At 53.4% G+C, this 14,565-nt stretch overlaps 7 protein-coding genes across 7 annotated transcripts; 2 read left to right on the forward strand and 5 right to left on the reverse strand.

Moving 5' to 3' along the window:
* Positions 1-392: 392 nt before the first annotated feature.
* Positions 393-1,893, reverse strand: CORC01_08129 (uncharacterized protein; the record flags this gene model as incomplete). Its single annotated transcript, XM_022619764.1, has 2 exons — positions 393-548; positions 601-1,893. 2 exons carry the CDS (start codon positions 1,891-1,893, stop codon positions 393-395), a joined length of 1,449 nt encoding a protein of 482 aa, XP_022473688.1.
* Positions 1,894-2,751: 858 nt separating this feature from the next.
* On the reverse strand, positions 2,752-4,396 carry CORC01_08130 (uncharacterized protein; the record flags this gene model as incomplete). The annotated part of the gene is made up of 5 exons (XM_022619765.1): positions 2,752-3,230; positions 3,283-3,740; positions 3,796-4,234; positions 4,287-4,331; positions 4,384-4,396. The coding sequence occupies 5 exons, from the start codon at positions 4,394-4,396 to the stop codon at positions 2,752-2,754; spliced, it is 1,434 nt and encodes a 477-aa protein (XP_022473689.1).
* A 356-nt stretch (positions 4,397-4,752) lies between these two features.
* On the forward strand, positions 4,753-5,277 carry CORC01_08131 (OHCU decarboxylase; the record flags this gene model as incomplete). The annotated part of the gene is made up of 1 exon (XM_022619766.1): positions 4,753-5,277. The coding sequence occupies one exon, from the start codon at positions 4,753-4,755 to the stop codon at positions 5,275-5,277; it is 525 nt and encodes a 174-aa protein (XP_022473690.1).
* A 212-nt stretch (positions 5,278-5,489) lies between these two features.
* Positions 5,490-7,103, reverse strand: CORC01_08132 (flavin containing amine oxidoreductase; the record flags this gene model as incomplete). Its single annotated transcript, XM_022619767.1, has 3 exons — positions 5,490-6,706; positions 6,759-6,807; positions 6,867-7,103. The coding sequence occupies 3 exons, from the start codon at positions 7,101-7,103 to the stop codon at positions 5,490-5,492; spliced, it is 1,503 nt and encodes a 500-aa protein (XP_022473691.1).
* Positions 7,104-7,742: 639 nt separating this feature from the next.
* Positions 7,743-8,960, reverse strand: CORC01_08133 (uncharacterized protein; the record flags this gene model as incomplete). The annotated part of the gene is made up of 1 exon (XM_022619768.1): positions 7,743-8,960. One exon carries the CDS (start codon positions 8,958-8,960, stop codon positions 7,743-7,745), a length of 1,218 nt encoding a protein of 405 aa, XP_022473692.1.
* A 1,832-nt stretch (positions 8,961-10,792) lies between these two features.
* Positions 10,793-10,924, reverse strand: CORC01_08134 (uncharacterized protein; the record flags this gene model as incomplete). The annotated part of the gene is made up of 1 exon (XM_022619769.1): positions 10,793-10,924. The coding sequence occupies one exon, from the start codon at positions 10,922-10,924 to the stop codon at positions 10,793-10,795; it is 132 nt and encodes a 43-aa protein (XP_022473693.1).
* Positions 10,925-12,714: 1,790 nt separating this feature from the next.
* On the forward strand, positions 12,715-13,878 carry CORC01_08135 (acyl-CoA thioesterase II; the record flags this gene model as incomplete). The annotated part of the gene is made up of 2 exons (XM_022619770.1): positions 12,715-12,999; positions 13,060-13,878. 2 exons carry the CDS (start codon positions 12,715-12,717, stop codon positions 13,876-13,878), a joined length of 1,104 nt encoding a protein of 367 aa, XP_022473694.1.
* Positions 13,879-14,565: the final 687 nt, after the last annotated feature.

A 14,565-nucleotide genomic window follows, 5' to 3' on the forward strand; every position in this document is an offset into this window, starting at 1 on the left:
TCTTGTACAAAAGCAGATACCCAGCTCTGGGAAGAGGTTCACGATGACCGCGACGAGCGATTGAAACTTATTCACTAAAGACTTTGTACAGCGGGTTCAGCTGCGTGGAGCGCAGAACCAATGTACCTATGCTCCTTGATCATGTACAGCGCGTGCCGCTACACGGAAAACCATCCGCTGGGAGACTCTGTCCCCCTCACTGGACTCCAAAAATTTCAAGCCCTTGAATAAAAGGGAGAAAGCAAGCCTATACCGTGACCATGGGAATCTCTGATCATATGATGCCGTCCCACCCCCAAACGCCAAGCTAATGCCGCCCACCTAACCTGATGACGCCATTCCTCATTCATGTCCCCTGGGAAGACCAACTCCATGTCACCTGACACCGTCGCTCAAAGGTAAATGCCGACCCAGGCCGTCTTGTTCGTAGCCTGTGTTTCGCAACCATCCACAGCACAGACGAGTTTGCTGTCATCGTCGCGCCGAAAGCCAGTATTCGGGCGTTTGGCTGCTGGTCTGCGGTTTTCGAAGCAGTCTTCACAGTAGACCTAGTATAGAGTCAGTAAAGTAAACAGATTGTGATGAGGTCCCAAATCTTACGTGTCCGCATCCCTTGAGAGCCCAGAAGTGATGCTCACTGCGCTGACGCTTGTTACTCTTACGCGCAGGCTGCTTCTCGTTCACAGGCACGTTGGGGTCATAAGCCAGCTCCTCATTGCATGCGGGGCATATTACTACCAGATCTGAAGCAGTATCCCTTGTAAACCCAGGTCTGGGCGGCGGCGGAGCTTGGTGGACTGGTTTAGGTGATTCGGCTCGTTGATCAAAAGCGCCGTGCTCGTACTGAAGTTGTATATTTCCAAGAGGGTTGTTCAGGTCTCCGCCTTGGTTGATTCGATTATGCAACATGCCGAGCAGTTGCACCTCGTCGTCAGGACCAGGAAACAGTCTGAAAGGATACAGATGGCGCCTGATGCCTGCTGCCAGCCCACTAAATGCATTGCCGCCGCTGTACATGAATCCAACCGGCTGTCTGCTGCGTTCACGGTGACGAGGGGGTGGCGGAGGTGGCGGCACATGCGTACGTCTGCGCGGGATTTCGGGAGAATCGTCGGTAAGGTCGATAACAGGTGCGTTGCCGGCAAGGATGCTACTATCGCTCCGCGTGAAAGAGGGCGGATTCCTGCCTTGAGAGTTTTGTCTTCTCGGATTCGCCAGAGGGCGAGGCGCATGTCTCTGGATAGGGCTGTCAGGCTCATTCGTCAGGTCGATCACATCCGCAGGGCCGTTTTGATTGTTCTGGGATCTCCTCTCATTTCTCCCCTGCTCAAAATACAACTCCAGGTCCACTAGGACATCGCCCGATCCGTTGCGACGTGCATCGCCGCCGAGACCTTGCCCCGGCATGCCTCCTTCGCCGTCGCCTGGGGGCCTTTGTTCGCGTAGACGTGGTAACTGATCCATTTCGGCAAGAAGTGCAAGCTCAAGTTCGTCGGCAAGATCAGGAGAAAAAGGGTCCGAATCGTTAAATAGCGGGTCGTGATGGTCAATCTCGACTGACATCAAAGACTCTGAGTCAGCCTCCGAGTGATGTGACTGTGATTCAGAAGCAGACTCAGGGTCCCAATCCACCTGGGGTTCGGCTTCGGAGTCAAAGATACTTGAACGATGATCAACCACGTCGGAGGAGGAATCGGGAACGTAGCCGCGGTAGACGGCCTCGAGGTCAACGTCGTCGTAGAGGTCTGGGTCAGCCAAGGGGGACGGAGATACCGAGGGCGAGCTTGGAATCGATGGCGTATCTGGTATCGAAGGCGAAGATTGTATTGACGGAGATAGTGGGATCGAAGGAGACAATGTCGACGGAGAAGACGGTGGAGAGACTGAGCTCATACTAGGGTTATCGAGCCAATATGGGTTGGCGCTGGAGTCATGTTAGCTTAAATCCGGCAGCTCCAGTCAGCATGTGGCCACGCACAAACCGTCTGTTCCTCGGGTGTCTTGTGTACGGCAGGAAAGTCGTGATGTCGGTCGGATCGAGTTGGAGACGTAACGTAGAAGTAAATCTCCTACGACGGACAGAAGGGTAAAGCGACCATCCCGTGGAAGTTCTTGGTGCAATCGAGAGGTGGAAGAAGGAAGAAGTTCCGAGAGCGCTTTCGAGCAGAAGAAAGAGGCGGTTACTTGGAATTGCCCGTCGTGGTCGTGGTGTTGTTAGTGGCGGTTAAAGGTTAAGTGCGGGTCTAGTCTATTCAACGGAGAGAGCGACGGGTGGTTTTGGCGCTTCAGCCTTAGATAAGCTCGCACAGTGCCGGGGGCAACACCTCCGATAAGGCAGGAACCCCTCTGGACTTTCAAGGCACATAAGGTTCTGCATGAGGTGACTGTGGAGGAATATTTCTAAGCAACGCTGCCCTGCATTTTCCCATTGAAGACAGGACTCTGCAAAGTGGGTAAGTGGGTATCCCTTACAGTGATTATGTCATGGTCGCAAAAGGGGATGAAAAGGTCGTGATGCACTTTCAACTCAACACACCGGGCTTCACCGAGTTACCCACGGTGGACTTCGGGAAGCCACCCAATCCATCCGGTTGGTGGTGACTACCTTAGCATTGACGTTTTATCGTTCGCACTACTCTCACATGATTGGATTTCTTGACGCCTTGTGAGCCCAAGCATCGGATATCATTTTAGATGAGACTCCCATGCCTCCATTACTTATAATACATATCGCATGACACAACTGTCTGCTTATTCCTGCTTGACTCCAAACACCGAAACGACGCCCTCCACGTTGACAGAAACCAACTGTTTGGCCCCAGCGCCCCACTGGACAGACAATGCAGCCACCGAAGTTCTGAGAGGCTCTGACCACTTCTTGGAGCTCTTGGTGTATTGTTGAACAGTAATGCCACCAGCTCCCGCGGTCGCCAAAAATTGTCCGCTATAGTCCCAAGCCAGTGACTGCACCGGTCCACCAGTCTCTAGTGTCTTGACCCGAGCAGCATCTCCCTCCTTGCGCAAATCAAAGATGGTGACTGAGCTCTGGCCCTTAGCTGTCGCTGCAAGCCAGAATCCGTTTTCTGAGAAAGTCAGGGCCTCGATAGATGCGCCAAGGTCGAACGCAGCCGCAACCTCCAATGTCGTCGTCATAAAGAGTTTGATCTCTCCCGTAGCTGTACCGGCTGCAAAGAGATGTCCGTCGGGGTGGAAAGCCGAGGATGTCAGGGCTGCGCAGGTCAGCAAATATGTTAGGAGTTCTGCGAGGCGTTGGTGACTTACCAGAGTCGGCGTAGGCACGGCTAATCTTCCTGAGGGAGTTGAGATCGTACAGAACAATACTCTTGTCCGAACCAACGGATGCAAGCAGGTCCCCGGTAGGATGGATGCTCAAGGATGTTGCAGGGCCCGCGTGTTCAGACATTGACGCAACTTCGCTGCCGCCCTCAAAGATCTTTACTGATCCCTTACTCGTAGCGAAGATGAGCTTGCTCCCAGTCCATACAGAGTCGACGACCGGCTCGTTGACCACGATTTGGCGCTCGACCTGATCTGCCTCAATAGAGTATATCGCAGCATCTCCCCCACGACCGCTGATGGCCGCATAGCTTCCTTCGGTCGCAAGAGAAGAGGCGTTCGAAACCGGTGTTGAAGTCGATGCCACGGTGGCCAGCGAGGCAACGTCCTCGGAGGTAGCCCAGCCCTCGGGGACTGGGCGCTTCTTGCGGCTCTTGGAGAGTCTGTGACTTGTTAGTGAACCTGTCCAGGATTGCCGATGCAAATTCCTCTACTGACTCTTGGTGCTTCGCATTGACTTTGTCAACCCATTCCTCGGGAAGCCCCTCGGCTGAATCAATGGCCATTGCATCCCCATTTGTAGTTCCAGCGCTGACGCTGACCTTGGAAAGCGCCTCTCTGGCCTCATCCCGCTCCTTTGACAGACGCGCAATCACTCTGACCGCGGCATCGTGCTGGTATAAAGCCGTGGCAAGCTCCTCCCGTGTCCTTGCAAGCTGCTCTTTCAGGTTGAATGTCTCGAGGGCAAGCGCATCCCACTCATTCTGGAATGTCGCAAGCAAGGCCGGGATCGAAGTAAGCGTCGGGGGTCGGGGTCGGACAACGTGGGACTGGGTCAAGGGAAGGAGGTCTTCGGTCGTCAGAGCTTCGCCGGTAACAGGTTCCGTGCCATTCTCCTCGATGTACTTCTCGATCAATCGCTTTTCGAAGACGGTGCCTGGTTACAGTCAGCATTTGGGGTTTGACCGGTATGGGCGCAAAACACATACCCGACTTCTTTGAGGCGACGGGCTCCTGAGGAGCTTCTCCAGAAACTGAAAATTTAGTCAGCAGTTGAATGAGACATTACGAGGCATTCGAACCTACTTGCGCACAGCATTGTTTTGAATATCGCGATATGAGCCGTCTCAGAGTTCGTTCGCGTCAACTTTTCTCTTCCAAAACAAAACTTCAGCCTCGCTGCACCTTCAGTTCCAAGGCAGTGTGGGTCGTGCTTCGCAGCTGGCAAGCACGAGCCACTCCATCACGTGTGGCTTATCTCGTCGGAGTCCCCCGTCGCACAGTATCTTATCTTATCACGTATTGCAGGTCCACCTCAGTTACCTAGGTAGGTACCTAGCTCGTTGCCTTATATAACGTAGAAAGGCACGGTCGATGCCCGACATCTACGACTTCACTGGACCTGATCGATCAATTACTTCCTATTTTATCAAACTCGGCAAATAAAAGTAGAAGATGGCTTCCTTGCCCGATATCAGCAGCCTCAGTTCTCTTCACGTGGAGCAGCAGACCAAGGTTCTAGATGCGCTCTTTGAGCCGAGTCCCGCGATCCATGGCCTCCTCCTCCCCTCCATTTCCGCAACATCTTTCCAGTCTTACGATGAATTCATCACACAAGCTCAAAAGACGTTCGAGGCTCTCACGGCAGACCCTACGCAGAAAATACAATTGCACTCAATCATCGGCTCACATCCGCGGCTCGGGGCCAAGAAGGTCGAGAGCGCACAGTCCGCCGCAGAGCAAGCACAGCTTCAGAGCGGAGACGCCACCGAATTGGCTGCGCTCAATGCCGAGTATGAGGCAAAGTTCCCTGGCCTGCGTTATGTTGTTTTCGTCAACGGTAGAGGTCGGCCGGAAATAATGGAAAACATGCGTGCTCGAATTTCACGTGGCGATTTGGCCCTTGAGGAACTCGGCGCCGTACAGGCAAGGACATTAATGACCCTGGAGCCCGAAGTCAGAAGTCTAACAAAGTACTAGGCCATGTGTGATATTGCCAAAGATCGAGCAGCTATGCTTCAGGTCGTTTCACGATGAGCGATTCACGCCCAATCTGGAAATCTCTCAGAGTTTCCGATATTCAATTCGCTCTGGGTAAAATAAGATTCAACCCCCATCTGAGCCCTTAGCACAGTCCAAATCTAGCATGTCTATGAGAAACCGTCTAATACAATTCTCAACCCTCAACCCCATTACAACTTCGCGTTCTCTTCTAGCAATCTCAACAGTCTACCGACACGCTCGGCCTCACGATAGCCGCTGACGACAGCACCGGCAACGCTTCCACGGTTTTCCATCTCAGTGTGCTCACCAGCGAATCCGAGTCTTCCATCCCACACGGGTCTGCTGAGCTCCTTGAAGTCCAGCGGGCTTCGTTCGCCGTTCTCTGAGATGATTGACGGGGTAGTCGTGGCACCGCGCGAGAATTCGTCAGTCAACCAATTGGTCAAGTTGGTCTCGATTGGCTCCGCGGGTTGAGATGATGGCTTGAAGCGGGAGACGAGAAACTTGTGGTAGGCAGCCGCAACCTCCTTTTGGTCGAAGCGAAGCAAAGCGGTAGCAGGCGTTTCGGAAAGGTATGTGAGCAGAGTCGGGCCGGAGCCGGGAAGTGACGGGCCAGCGAAGTTGGCGCAGACCAGAGTCGATGCCTCGAAGATTTCGGCAGGAGAAGAGCTGTCAGTCACGGGCTTCGTAGACGTAGGCAGGAAAGTGTAGGATCCCGCCTTGTCAGCCTCGGGCCACCAGGCTGTCTGGTACTGAAGCAGAAGCTTCTCCAGGACACCTACGTGGGTACCTTTGATAACCTCCTGTAGGCGCGGTGGCAATGCAGGATTGAAGGTGCTTTCAGGCAGAGCCTTCAGAGTACCGAGCGGAATGGTGGAAATGGCCGCCTTGGCCGTGAACTTGTTGCCTTTAGCGTCAGTGACAACGACTCCTTCCTCGCCCTGGGAAAACCCAGTGATCTTTGTGCCCAACTTCACTTCAGTACCATTGGCTTTGGCATCATCAAGGACCTTGTTGACCAGGGACTCATAGCCTCCCTGGGGTGCGGCGTCAGAGCCGCCGAATGCGGTGGTGGTTTCCCATCCAGCCCATTTCAAAGAGGCTTTTTCGAGCTTGAGTCCCAGAGGAATCTCGAGGGAGCGGGCAAGGGCAGCTGCCAGCTCCTTTTGAGACGAACCAGTTGTGGGCTGCGTGGCTCCTTGCGTCGGGTCAGCAGGGCTGTTTTGGTTGACGTCTGAGGAAGGGTCCGGGGATGTGAAAGCTGTGAAGAGAGCCGAGTTTTCGGCCAAAAGGGCGGAGGCGAGCGAAGTAGATGGCGCAGGGGTTGGGTGAGGAAGCTTTAGTGATGCCTGAGCAGCACCAAGGGATGCGCGCAGGTTATCGGCGTTGGAAGTCGAGAGACGACCTGGGCTTGATCAATATAGATATCGCAGTATTCTGACAAGAAGATTTCGCACCATTTGGGCCGTAAACTACACCCTCAGCAGCCTTGGGTAGGTGAGCGGCCTAGCCCATCTCATTAGCTGTGCAGCTCTCTCACCCAAAATCTTCCGTGTCAAACTTACAACGCCAAAATCTTGGGCAATGTATCTCACGGGGTTCCCTTCTTTGTAGCCGTGGATCCAGCTGCATCCTACATCAATCTTTGCGTCTCCCTTCACCCAGGTGTTCGCGCGTCCTCCGATTCTATCTCTGGCCTCCAGCACCAACACCTTGCGGCCCTTGTTGGCAAGCTCCCGGGCGGCAATGGCGCCAGACCAGCCGGCCCCGATGACGATTGCGTCCAAAGCTTGGTTGCTCATCTTGGCAGTTTTGCGTTTAAACGTACGTCAGAAGTTGAATCTTGAACAAAATGTTGGGCAATGAGACTCAGACATCAATGTCGTGCTTCATCTGCCCTGGTTCAAATCACCCCGCCCCCAGTGCCCCCGCCATCCCCAAGTCCAACGTCACGGCGGGGCCCGGGGAGATGTCCGACCGGGCCGACCATCGGAACTGGTGGGGCTTCTTCTACCTCGACTGAGGGGTGACACAAAGAATTGCTCTTTCCCGTGCTCTCTCAATTCAGGTTCAGCTGCCAGCATCCTGTTGCCAATACAAAAAGCCCACGACACGAATTACATCGTTCAGCCAGGCTCCCACGCGAAGCCTCCTTCGTCTCCAGGATATGGGGATTCAGGGCGGAATTATGGGCGGAACTGAAGGCAGCTGCAGGCTCAAGGTTCCGGCGGGCAAGCGTTGCATCTGAATAAGTTTTTTTCTTCTTATTTGTTTCCTTCTGTCTGAAAGCTCCGACTCGAGCGCCTGCTCCGTGGCACCTTCATCGATAGGCCAAGTCTGGTTTTGATACCCTTTATTTTCTGTTTCGGCGCCAATTTTCAATACTGGTAGCCGCTCTACTCTTGCTCTGCTCCGGAACTTTCGTCCATCATGCAACGGTGCTATCTGCCACCGACCCAGGATATACCATCCAACTCGTCGAGATACTCCTCGTAGGAGCTGCCATCTTCCTCGGCCTCACCAGTCTGTGCCGATCCTCCAAAAATGGCACCAAAGTCAGAGTACACATCTTCCAGATCGTCATCGTCGGCCCAAGCATAGGAACACTCGTGAGCTGATGTAGGGAAAGCCAGAAGCCCATCATCCTCCATCTCTTCCAGCATTGTGCTTGAAGGAGCTAGGACTGGTGACCGGCTTGGGTGTAGCCGTGGCGACTTAGGTTGTATTCGTGACGATTGAGGCGTCCATGGAGGTGAGGGTCTTCTTTGCGCCTGCGCGGATAGTGCGATTGTTGAGTTGGGACAACCGGGTGAGACCCCGGGCCGCATCAAAACCACTCTTGCCGGTGGTGGTTGCTGTCTTTGTTCTGTGTGTGCTGGCGATTGTGAAACGAATCTAGCTCCGGTGGCCAGCTGTTGGCCGTGGTGAAGCACGGCTGCGTTCGCTGCTGTCGCGGCAACGCCGAAATCACCACGCTGTGTCGCCTCATTCCGAACACGCAGACGGATTCTATTGAGCACCGCCGCTCTCAGCATGAGGGAGCTCTCTCGAAGCAGACCCTGTTTGTTGGCATCGGGCGAGGTGGCCACGGCGGCCAGCTTCACGAAACGCTTGTCGCCCAAGGGACTGGCTTCACGGTTGATGATATGTGTCGCGGGTAGCGAGTAGGGCTGAGAGAGCCGACTCGTTATGAGATGAAGCCTCAGGCGACGCTTCTTACAGCTCAGTCCGGCTGTGTATGGGCCGTCGACGTCCGACTCGGCTCTGCAGCGCTTCTCTCTCTTGAATAATGATGGTTGGCTCGAGAAAACAAAATTAGTTTTCTCCTGCTTGGCGGGGAAGACGAAAGTTGGTACCGCCTGCGTACTGGTGTGAAAACAGGTCACTGAGTTCGTTTGGGCAGTCCCAATGGACTTTTTTGCAAGTCTTTCCGATCCATCCCCCAGGCGGTGATGATTCGGGGGAAGCAAGCTAGGTTTGGAAATTGTAGTTGAAGGGCAGTTGGTCTCCTGCTTGGCACACTGCCTCAAAGCCTGTGGCGAGAAGAGGCGGGTATCGATGTTGATTTCGCCGTCGTCCTCGCATACTGAATTCTCGAGGTGCCAGGTCTTGAAAGGTTCCAGCGTGTTGCGGTTCAGAGAACCGACCTCAACCACCATCGTTGTCTTCTTGTTTCTGGTGATGCCTCTCGCTCAAGTGGGAGAAGTGAATCACTCGCGTTGGCAGGAAACGATGCTCGAAGAGGCAGTTCATATCCCACAGCCACTCCCTCGACGCCAATCTAACTCCCGTCCGTTGCCAACATGGGAGGCCGGGGGGACCCTATACAGAATTAACCAAGTCCGTTGAGAGGGCAAGGCGGCACAGGAAGAGAAGGACAAAGTGGAGTGGAGCAATCTGGGTAGCTGATGAGAAAGGACCCTTACGCTTAGTGCGAGCGACCCTCCTAGCAGGATGCGTGACTGAGAGTGGGGAGAGCGGGAAAGGCGAAAAGGCTGATGCCGTCCGCATCCGCAAGACAAGCACGAGACCCCCGTCTTCTATTTATTGCTCTACACCTTCGCGTCAGACGGGTTCTCAGGTGAGCACATAGAAAGCGGGGGGATGTAAAGAGCGAGAGGTAGATCAGCACAAACCGACGGGGCGGAACCGCCCATTCGAACGAACATTGAACGTGACCAGCTCGTGTTCCACCCCCTTCTCCTCTCTTTTGAGAGCCCGGGAGCTGTGCTAGCCATTGACACGACGGGCTAAGAGAAACAAAAAGTCATAGTTGACTGATGTGTGGGCGTGTGAGGGAGAGGCAGCAGGGGTCGCGGAGGTAGGAATGGGCAGAGACCTGGGGAAAGCTGGCAAAGGGCGAATGAGGTGGTCGGGATGCGCCGGTCAACCCCGGTCCTGCACCACCCCCGGTCTGGGGTCCAGGGGGGAAAGGATGCGAGTGACATGGGCGGGAAATTTGGGGCGCATTCAGCCTTCAGGCAATGGACGGACATGTGTTGGGTAGGTAGTTGTATTTGTTCGAGTAACGTAAGCATGTTGTGTAGCACCGGGTCTGCAGTAGTAGGAGATGTAGATGTCTCTTGGTTCTTCCGTGGCTTTAATTCATCCGTCATTGAACCGCATCGAGGTGTCTGGTATCCAAGGTAAGTTGAGGTACTCTAGATCCTCAAGAAGACGATGTTCAAGAGTGAGTCAAGAATGGAGACGCCGGGTATTACTTGTGCATTGAAAAGGGAATCCTACAGGTAGGCTGGAGTTACCGCACTCAAGGTCAAATCCGTACGAATGGACACTAATGTATCCGTAGACAGGGAGGAAGAGACATGTTTTCCTGCATCCCGGACCGGGTGGTTTTGTCCGGATCAGAGGCGACGTGGCAAGCCGCATGAAAGAGCACATGGGTCACTTCTTGACCGACTGGCTGGCTGACTTCCTCCGCACCAAATGGGTACTCGGAAGCTGGGCAACGGCGTGCGTTGACAGGATCTCACCGAAGGTTTCAAGACAAGACGTGGGCTGTGTTTCTGCACCGACTGACACACAAACAAAACACATACACAGCTGGTGCTTACCAAAACCTTCGCCACTTGGCAAGCTGTGGGCGTTTCTCACATTCCAATGCGCCTGAGTGATTACTATCCAGGCTTGTTCGGTTCGATATGTCCGGTGTTGCAAGCAAGCGCATTTCCTGAATTCCCGGTCATGTTTCATGGAATTGGCACCAAAGACCAGCATTTCTTTTTTTTTTTCCCGCTTAAGTGGCTTGGGTCATCCGCTCGGCTGGATTTTCATCGCCCCTATTGTCAGCGTTGAGATATCGCAGCAATCTACCAGCTTGAGGGCCTCATTCTTCACTCGCGTCGCTGTCGAATCTAGTCTACGTTCATCCTGACTAGGATCATTGTACCGCCGATGACCCATCCAGCATGTCAGCGAGAAATACCATCACGAACAGATGATCTGCTCATTTGCCTCCCCGTCGACAACATCAGTCTCCTTGCTCCGTTCCCTGTTGCTTTTTGAGTAGCCGAGAGCCTCGAACGATCAAAGCGACACGGGATGCAACACCACAAAAGCAGTAGCCAAGCACATTCCCGATGTGACGCCAACAAACTCCCATTTGTTCCCACACTTTGCGGGGAAACAAGCCTCGTCCAACCATCCCCCGGGTTTCTGTCCTCCTATTGTGTACATGCGCTTACGCCTGAGGTCAATCACCGCGGGGGGTACAATGCAGCGCTCGCCGCTGCTCATCCAACGAGAATCGTTCCAAGACCGCTCATCGGTTGCTAGCACAGCTGAGAGGCGAGGCGAGGCAAGACCTTCAATGCAGGATGCCCGGAATGACACCGTAAGGCACTCTGTATCCTCCACCCGCCGAAGCCTGCCCCGTCGCAGATTGCTGCTTTTCGTTTGCTTGCAAAGTTGGTGGCATTGAGCCGCTAAGTTCGAATTGGGAGTGTCACGCGCGACCGAGAATATTTCCAATGGCCAGCGTTCTCGAGCTAAAGTAGCCTGGATGAGCGAGTATTCGTTGGCCAATGGGCTTCAGGACGAATGAACATTCATCTCTTAGTGAGAGTAGCAAGACTACGTAGTAAGCTTCTGACAGTAGTGGCAAAGACGGTGACAGGATGTACCCCATCTAAATATGATCTCGGTGTTTCCATCTTAAGGTAGATGCAGCAACCAATACCACGGTTGTCGGCCAAAGGCAACTCATCTATAGAGTACCCGGAGTCACTACCTAAACACATGCTGTGTTACTCCCATACTAGATCAATGTCTTCTTGCGTCGACTCTTCGAACGCTCGAATACCAAGACTTCCGCATCCCAAAGTGAGTCAATTCATCGCCTGGAACGCCCGCAGGCTGCGACAAGTTGCATGACAATCCCAGTTTTCCCGAGTCAGCAAGGGCTCAGGTAGGCTCAGTCCATTATTCAACTACCTTTCATGGCCAAGCGGCCGCAATCCCCATCACTTGTCAAAAATTTCCGCTTACAAAGGGACACTGAGGTCGAGGCGGCGCCAAACCGCATATGTAAGGTGACAGGCAACCCGACCAGAAATCAGCTGAAGTTCGTTCTCGTTCAGTTGAGAAGACAGGTCGCGGACGGCCCAAAGGTCATGTCAGCGGGGGTTCGGGCAAACAGGTGGGTCGGATCCCACAGGGTCTGAGAGGGTAGCAGCGGCTTTGGCCTCCAGAGTCCTGGGCATGGTACCTTAGCAAAAGGGCCATTTGCTATCAGCTGTGTGCAGCACTGGGTCGTACAGCGTCTTGCCCGAGTCGTACTGGCAAGCTTGAAAGGTCGATCGTCTTACATCAGCCCCATGTTGAGAAAATCACCCGCCGCTTGTACGCCGTTGAGACCGGTCCAGAATCACCGGCAACCGCCGTTTTCATATTGTACCTGGGCCGAGGAATTATGGGTATTCTCCGGAGCATGTAGCCGGTACCCCCCCAAAGTCCCGCGGCGGTCCTTGGAATGCAGCAATGGACTCGGCGCAAGAGACTAGCCGACCCTATGAGAATCCTCTAGGGGATTCCCCTCAAACGGGTGCCTCGGCTCCGCACCGATTCTCTAGACTCCTGGGGATCCCCAGGAGTAGGACGAGGAGCAGCTCCGCACGGCCACGGCCCCGCCACAGAGCTCCTCGTCCCGAGGTACAATCTCATCCTGAGGTAGTCTCAGAGGGTCGCTGGGGGAAACTAAGCTGACCTCGAAGCTAAACTTTCAAACCAGTCCCTCCCTTTCCCAAGCTCCAAGGTTTCGTTATTTTCGGCAGGCAAAAATTATTTCATGAACCGCTTGAGGGTCTCACGTCGGATTCTGTGATTACCACAATTCATCTCAATCGACGTTGCTTGTGCCCCACTTGGTCTCGTTCATTCACCCCTTCACTCGCTATGTCCAAACTCTTGTTCAACGATGTCATGGCACTGGCTCTGCTGCCAACGCCCTCAAACCATACGGCATTGACAGGCGGCATAGCCAAGCGTTATATGAGTCTATGCCCAGCTTGGGTCCCTGGCTCCGAGCTCGTTGGCGGAAGAGGCCGCGGGTCCAAGGCAGATCCTCGAGCTGCTTATGGAGGGCATGTTTACTGTCAGGCGCCGCTAGCCGCAAGCCGAGCTGTAAAGGAAGAGGAACCTGAGGAATCCGGGACGCAGTCAGGAGGTTTCGGGCTTCATGTGAGACTGGATTCCAACGCGTTGGGTGGAATATGGGGATATCACTGACACCGCAGCAAGGCCATTCAGGGTGTTTTCTCGGCCGCCGCCAAGTCAGACAGGCCTTTCATATATGAGGTCTCGGTCCTATCGACTAGTAGGACATTTTGCTCTCGTCTGGTGACTGTGCGGCAACCGAAGGAGACGAGCAAACGCGATCACTATGAGGACAATTTCTTGCTCCAAGATGCAGAAGGGCCCCTTGGTGACGTGTGTTTTAGTTGCATATGCACCTTCAAACGGCCAGAAGAAGCCCGGATCGTCTCGCAAGAAGAGCCACCACAGAAGCGCTTTGCCGAAATCTTGTCAACCAAGGCACCGCAAGATTGGCCGTTTGCTCCGGCAGTCGACGTGGAAGAAATCAAAGCCATGTTTCCGAATGTCGGTCAGACGACGTTTCCCATCGTTGACATGCACAAAGTCGACTTGACTGCTTACAATGAAGGGAAGCCGGTTACGGAGAGGAGAGAACTCCTCTTATATCGACTCAAAAGCCCACTCTCAACAGAAGATCCCAATTCGTATGTTGCCGTCCACGCGTTTGAGTCAGATCGCAACGGATTGTTGATGATAGGCAACCATGTTGGCCTCGGATGGAGTCTGGGCACAGCGGCCAGCTTGACATACAAATTCGTCGTCCACGTCAATGCCGACCAAGCCGTTATGAGAGATGGTGGCTGGTGGATTCAGGAGGCGTCATTTCCTCGGACCGGCCAGGGGCGAGGGACACTGATCTGTAAGATGTGGAGTCCTGAAGGTATACATGTCGCCACTGGGTATCAAGACGGTATTCTTCGAGAGCGGAGATCAGATGGCGACAAGATTAGTGAAAAGCTATGACGAGATGATAAAAAAGTCAGACGCATTAAGGATGACTGGATTAGATGCATGTAGGTATAAATAGATTTAATAGAGATTGATCAAAATGAGATGCTGATACTGTCGACAAAACGCATCTTTTATGGTTTTTGCATAGCTTAAAGGCTTTGTTTTCATTCCAGACTATCTCATCTCATCACATTGTTTTTCTTGTTTAAAGATCGCCCAGAGGAAGGATCGCACTGGTTCAAAAGTGACCTGTCTTGTCAAGGTACCTCACCTGCTTCCAGACTGGTACTATCTATGACTGCCAAACTGGTCCCATCGTTCCTGCCGTAAAACCTCATGACTTCCATGCCGATATATTCTTACACTCTCACCCACCTTCCTTCTCTGACTGCCTCTCTCAGGCCTTTCATAGAAGTCCTGCTATGTATCCTCTTCTTCTCTCATACACCACCAGAATCTTCCAGTCTCGGCACGCCACATCAATCGAATCTCCTTTTACACACCGCATGAGAGTTTTCATCTTGACACTTGACCATGGTCGATTTTCTCTCTTGAATTCGAGAATCGTCAATTTTAATTGAAGGTATTTACTATCTATTATCGATGGAAGCATTTGTGTATGCTATGTGAGCTGAAGCGGGTTGGTACACATCCTCCACCTTTCATCTCACACCAATCGCACCTACCTTAGACTCTCAC

The sequence above is a fragment of the Colletotrichum orchidophilum genome (assembly GCF_001831195.1).
Source record: "Colletotrichum orchidophilum strain IMI 309357 chromosome Unknown Scaffold_68.1, whole genome shotgun sequence".
Taxonomy (NCBI): Eukaryota; Fungi; Ascomycota; class Sordariomycetes; order Glomerellales; family Glomerellaceae; genus Colletotrichum; species Colletotrichum orchidophilum.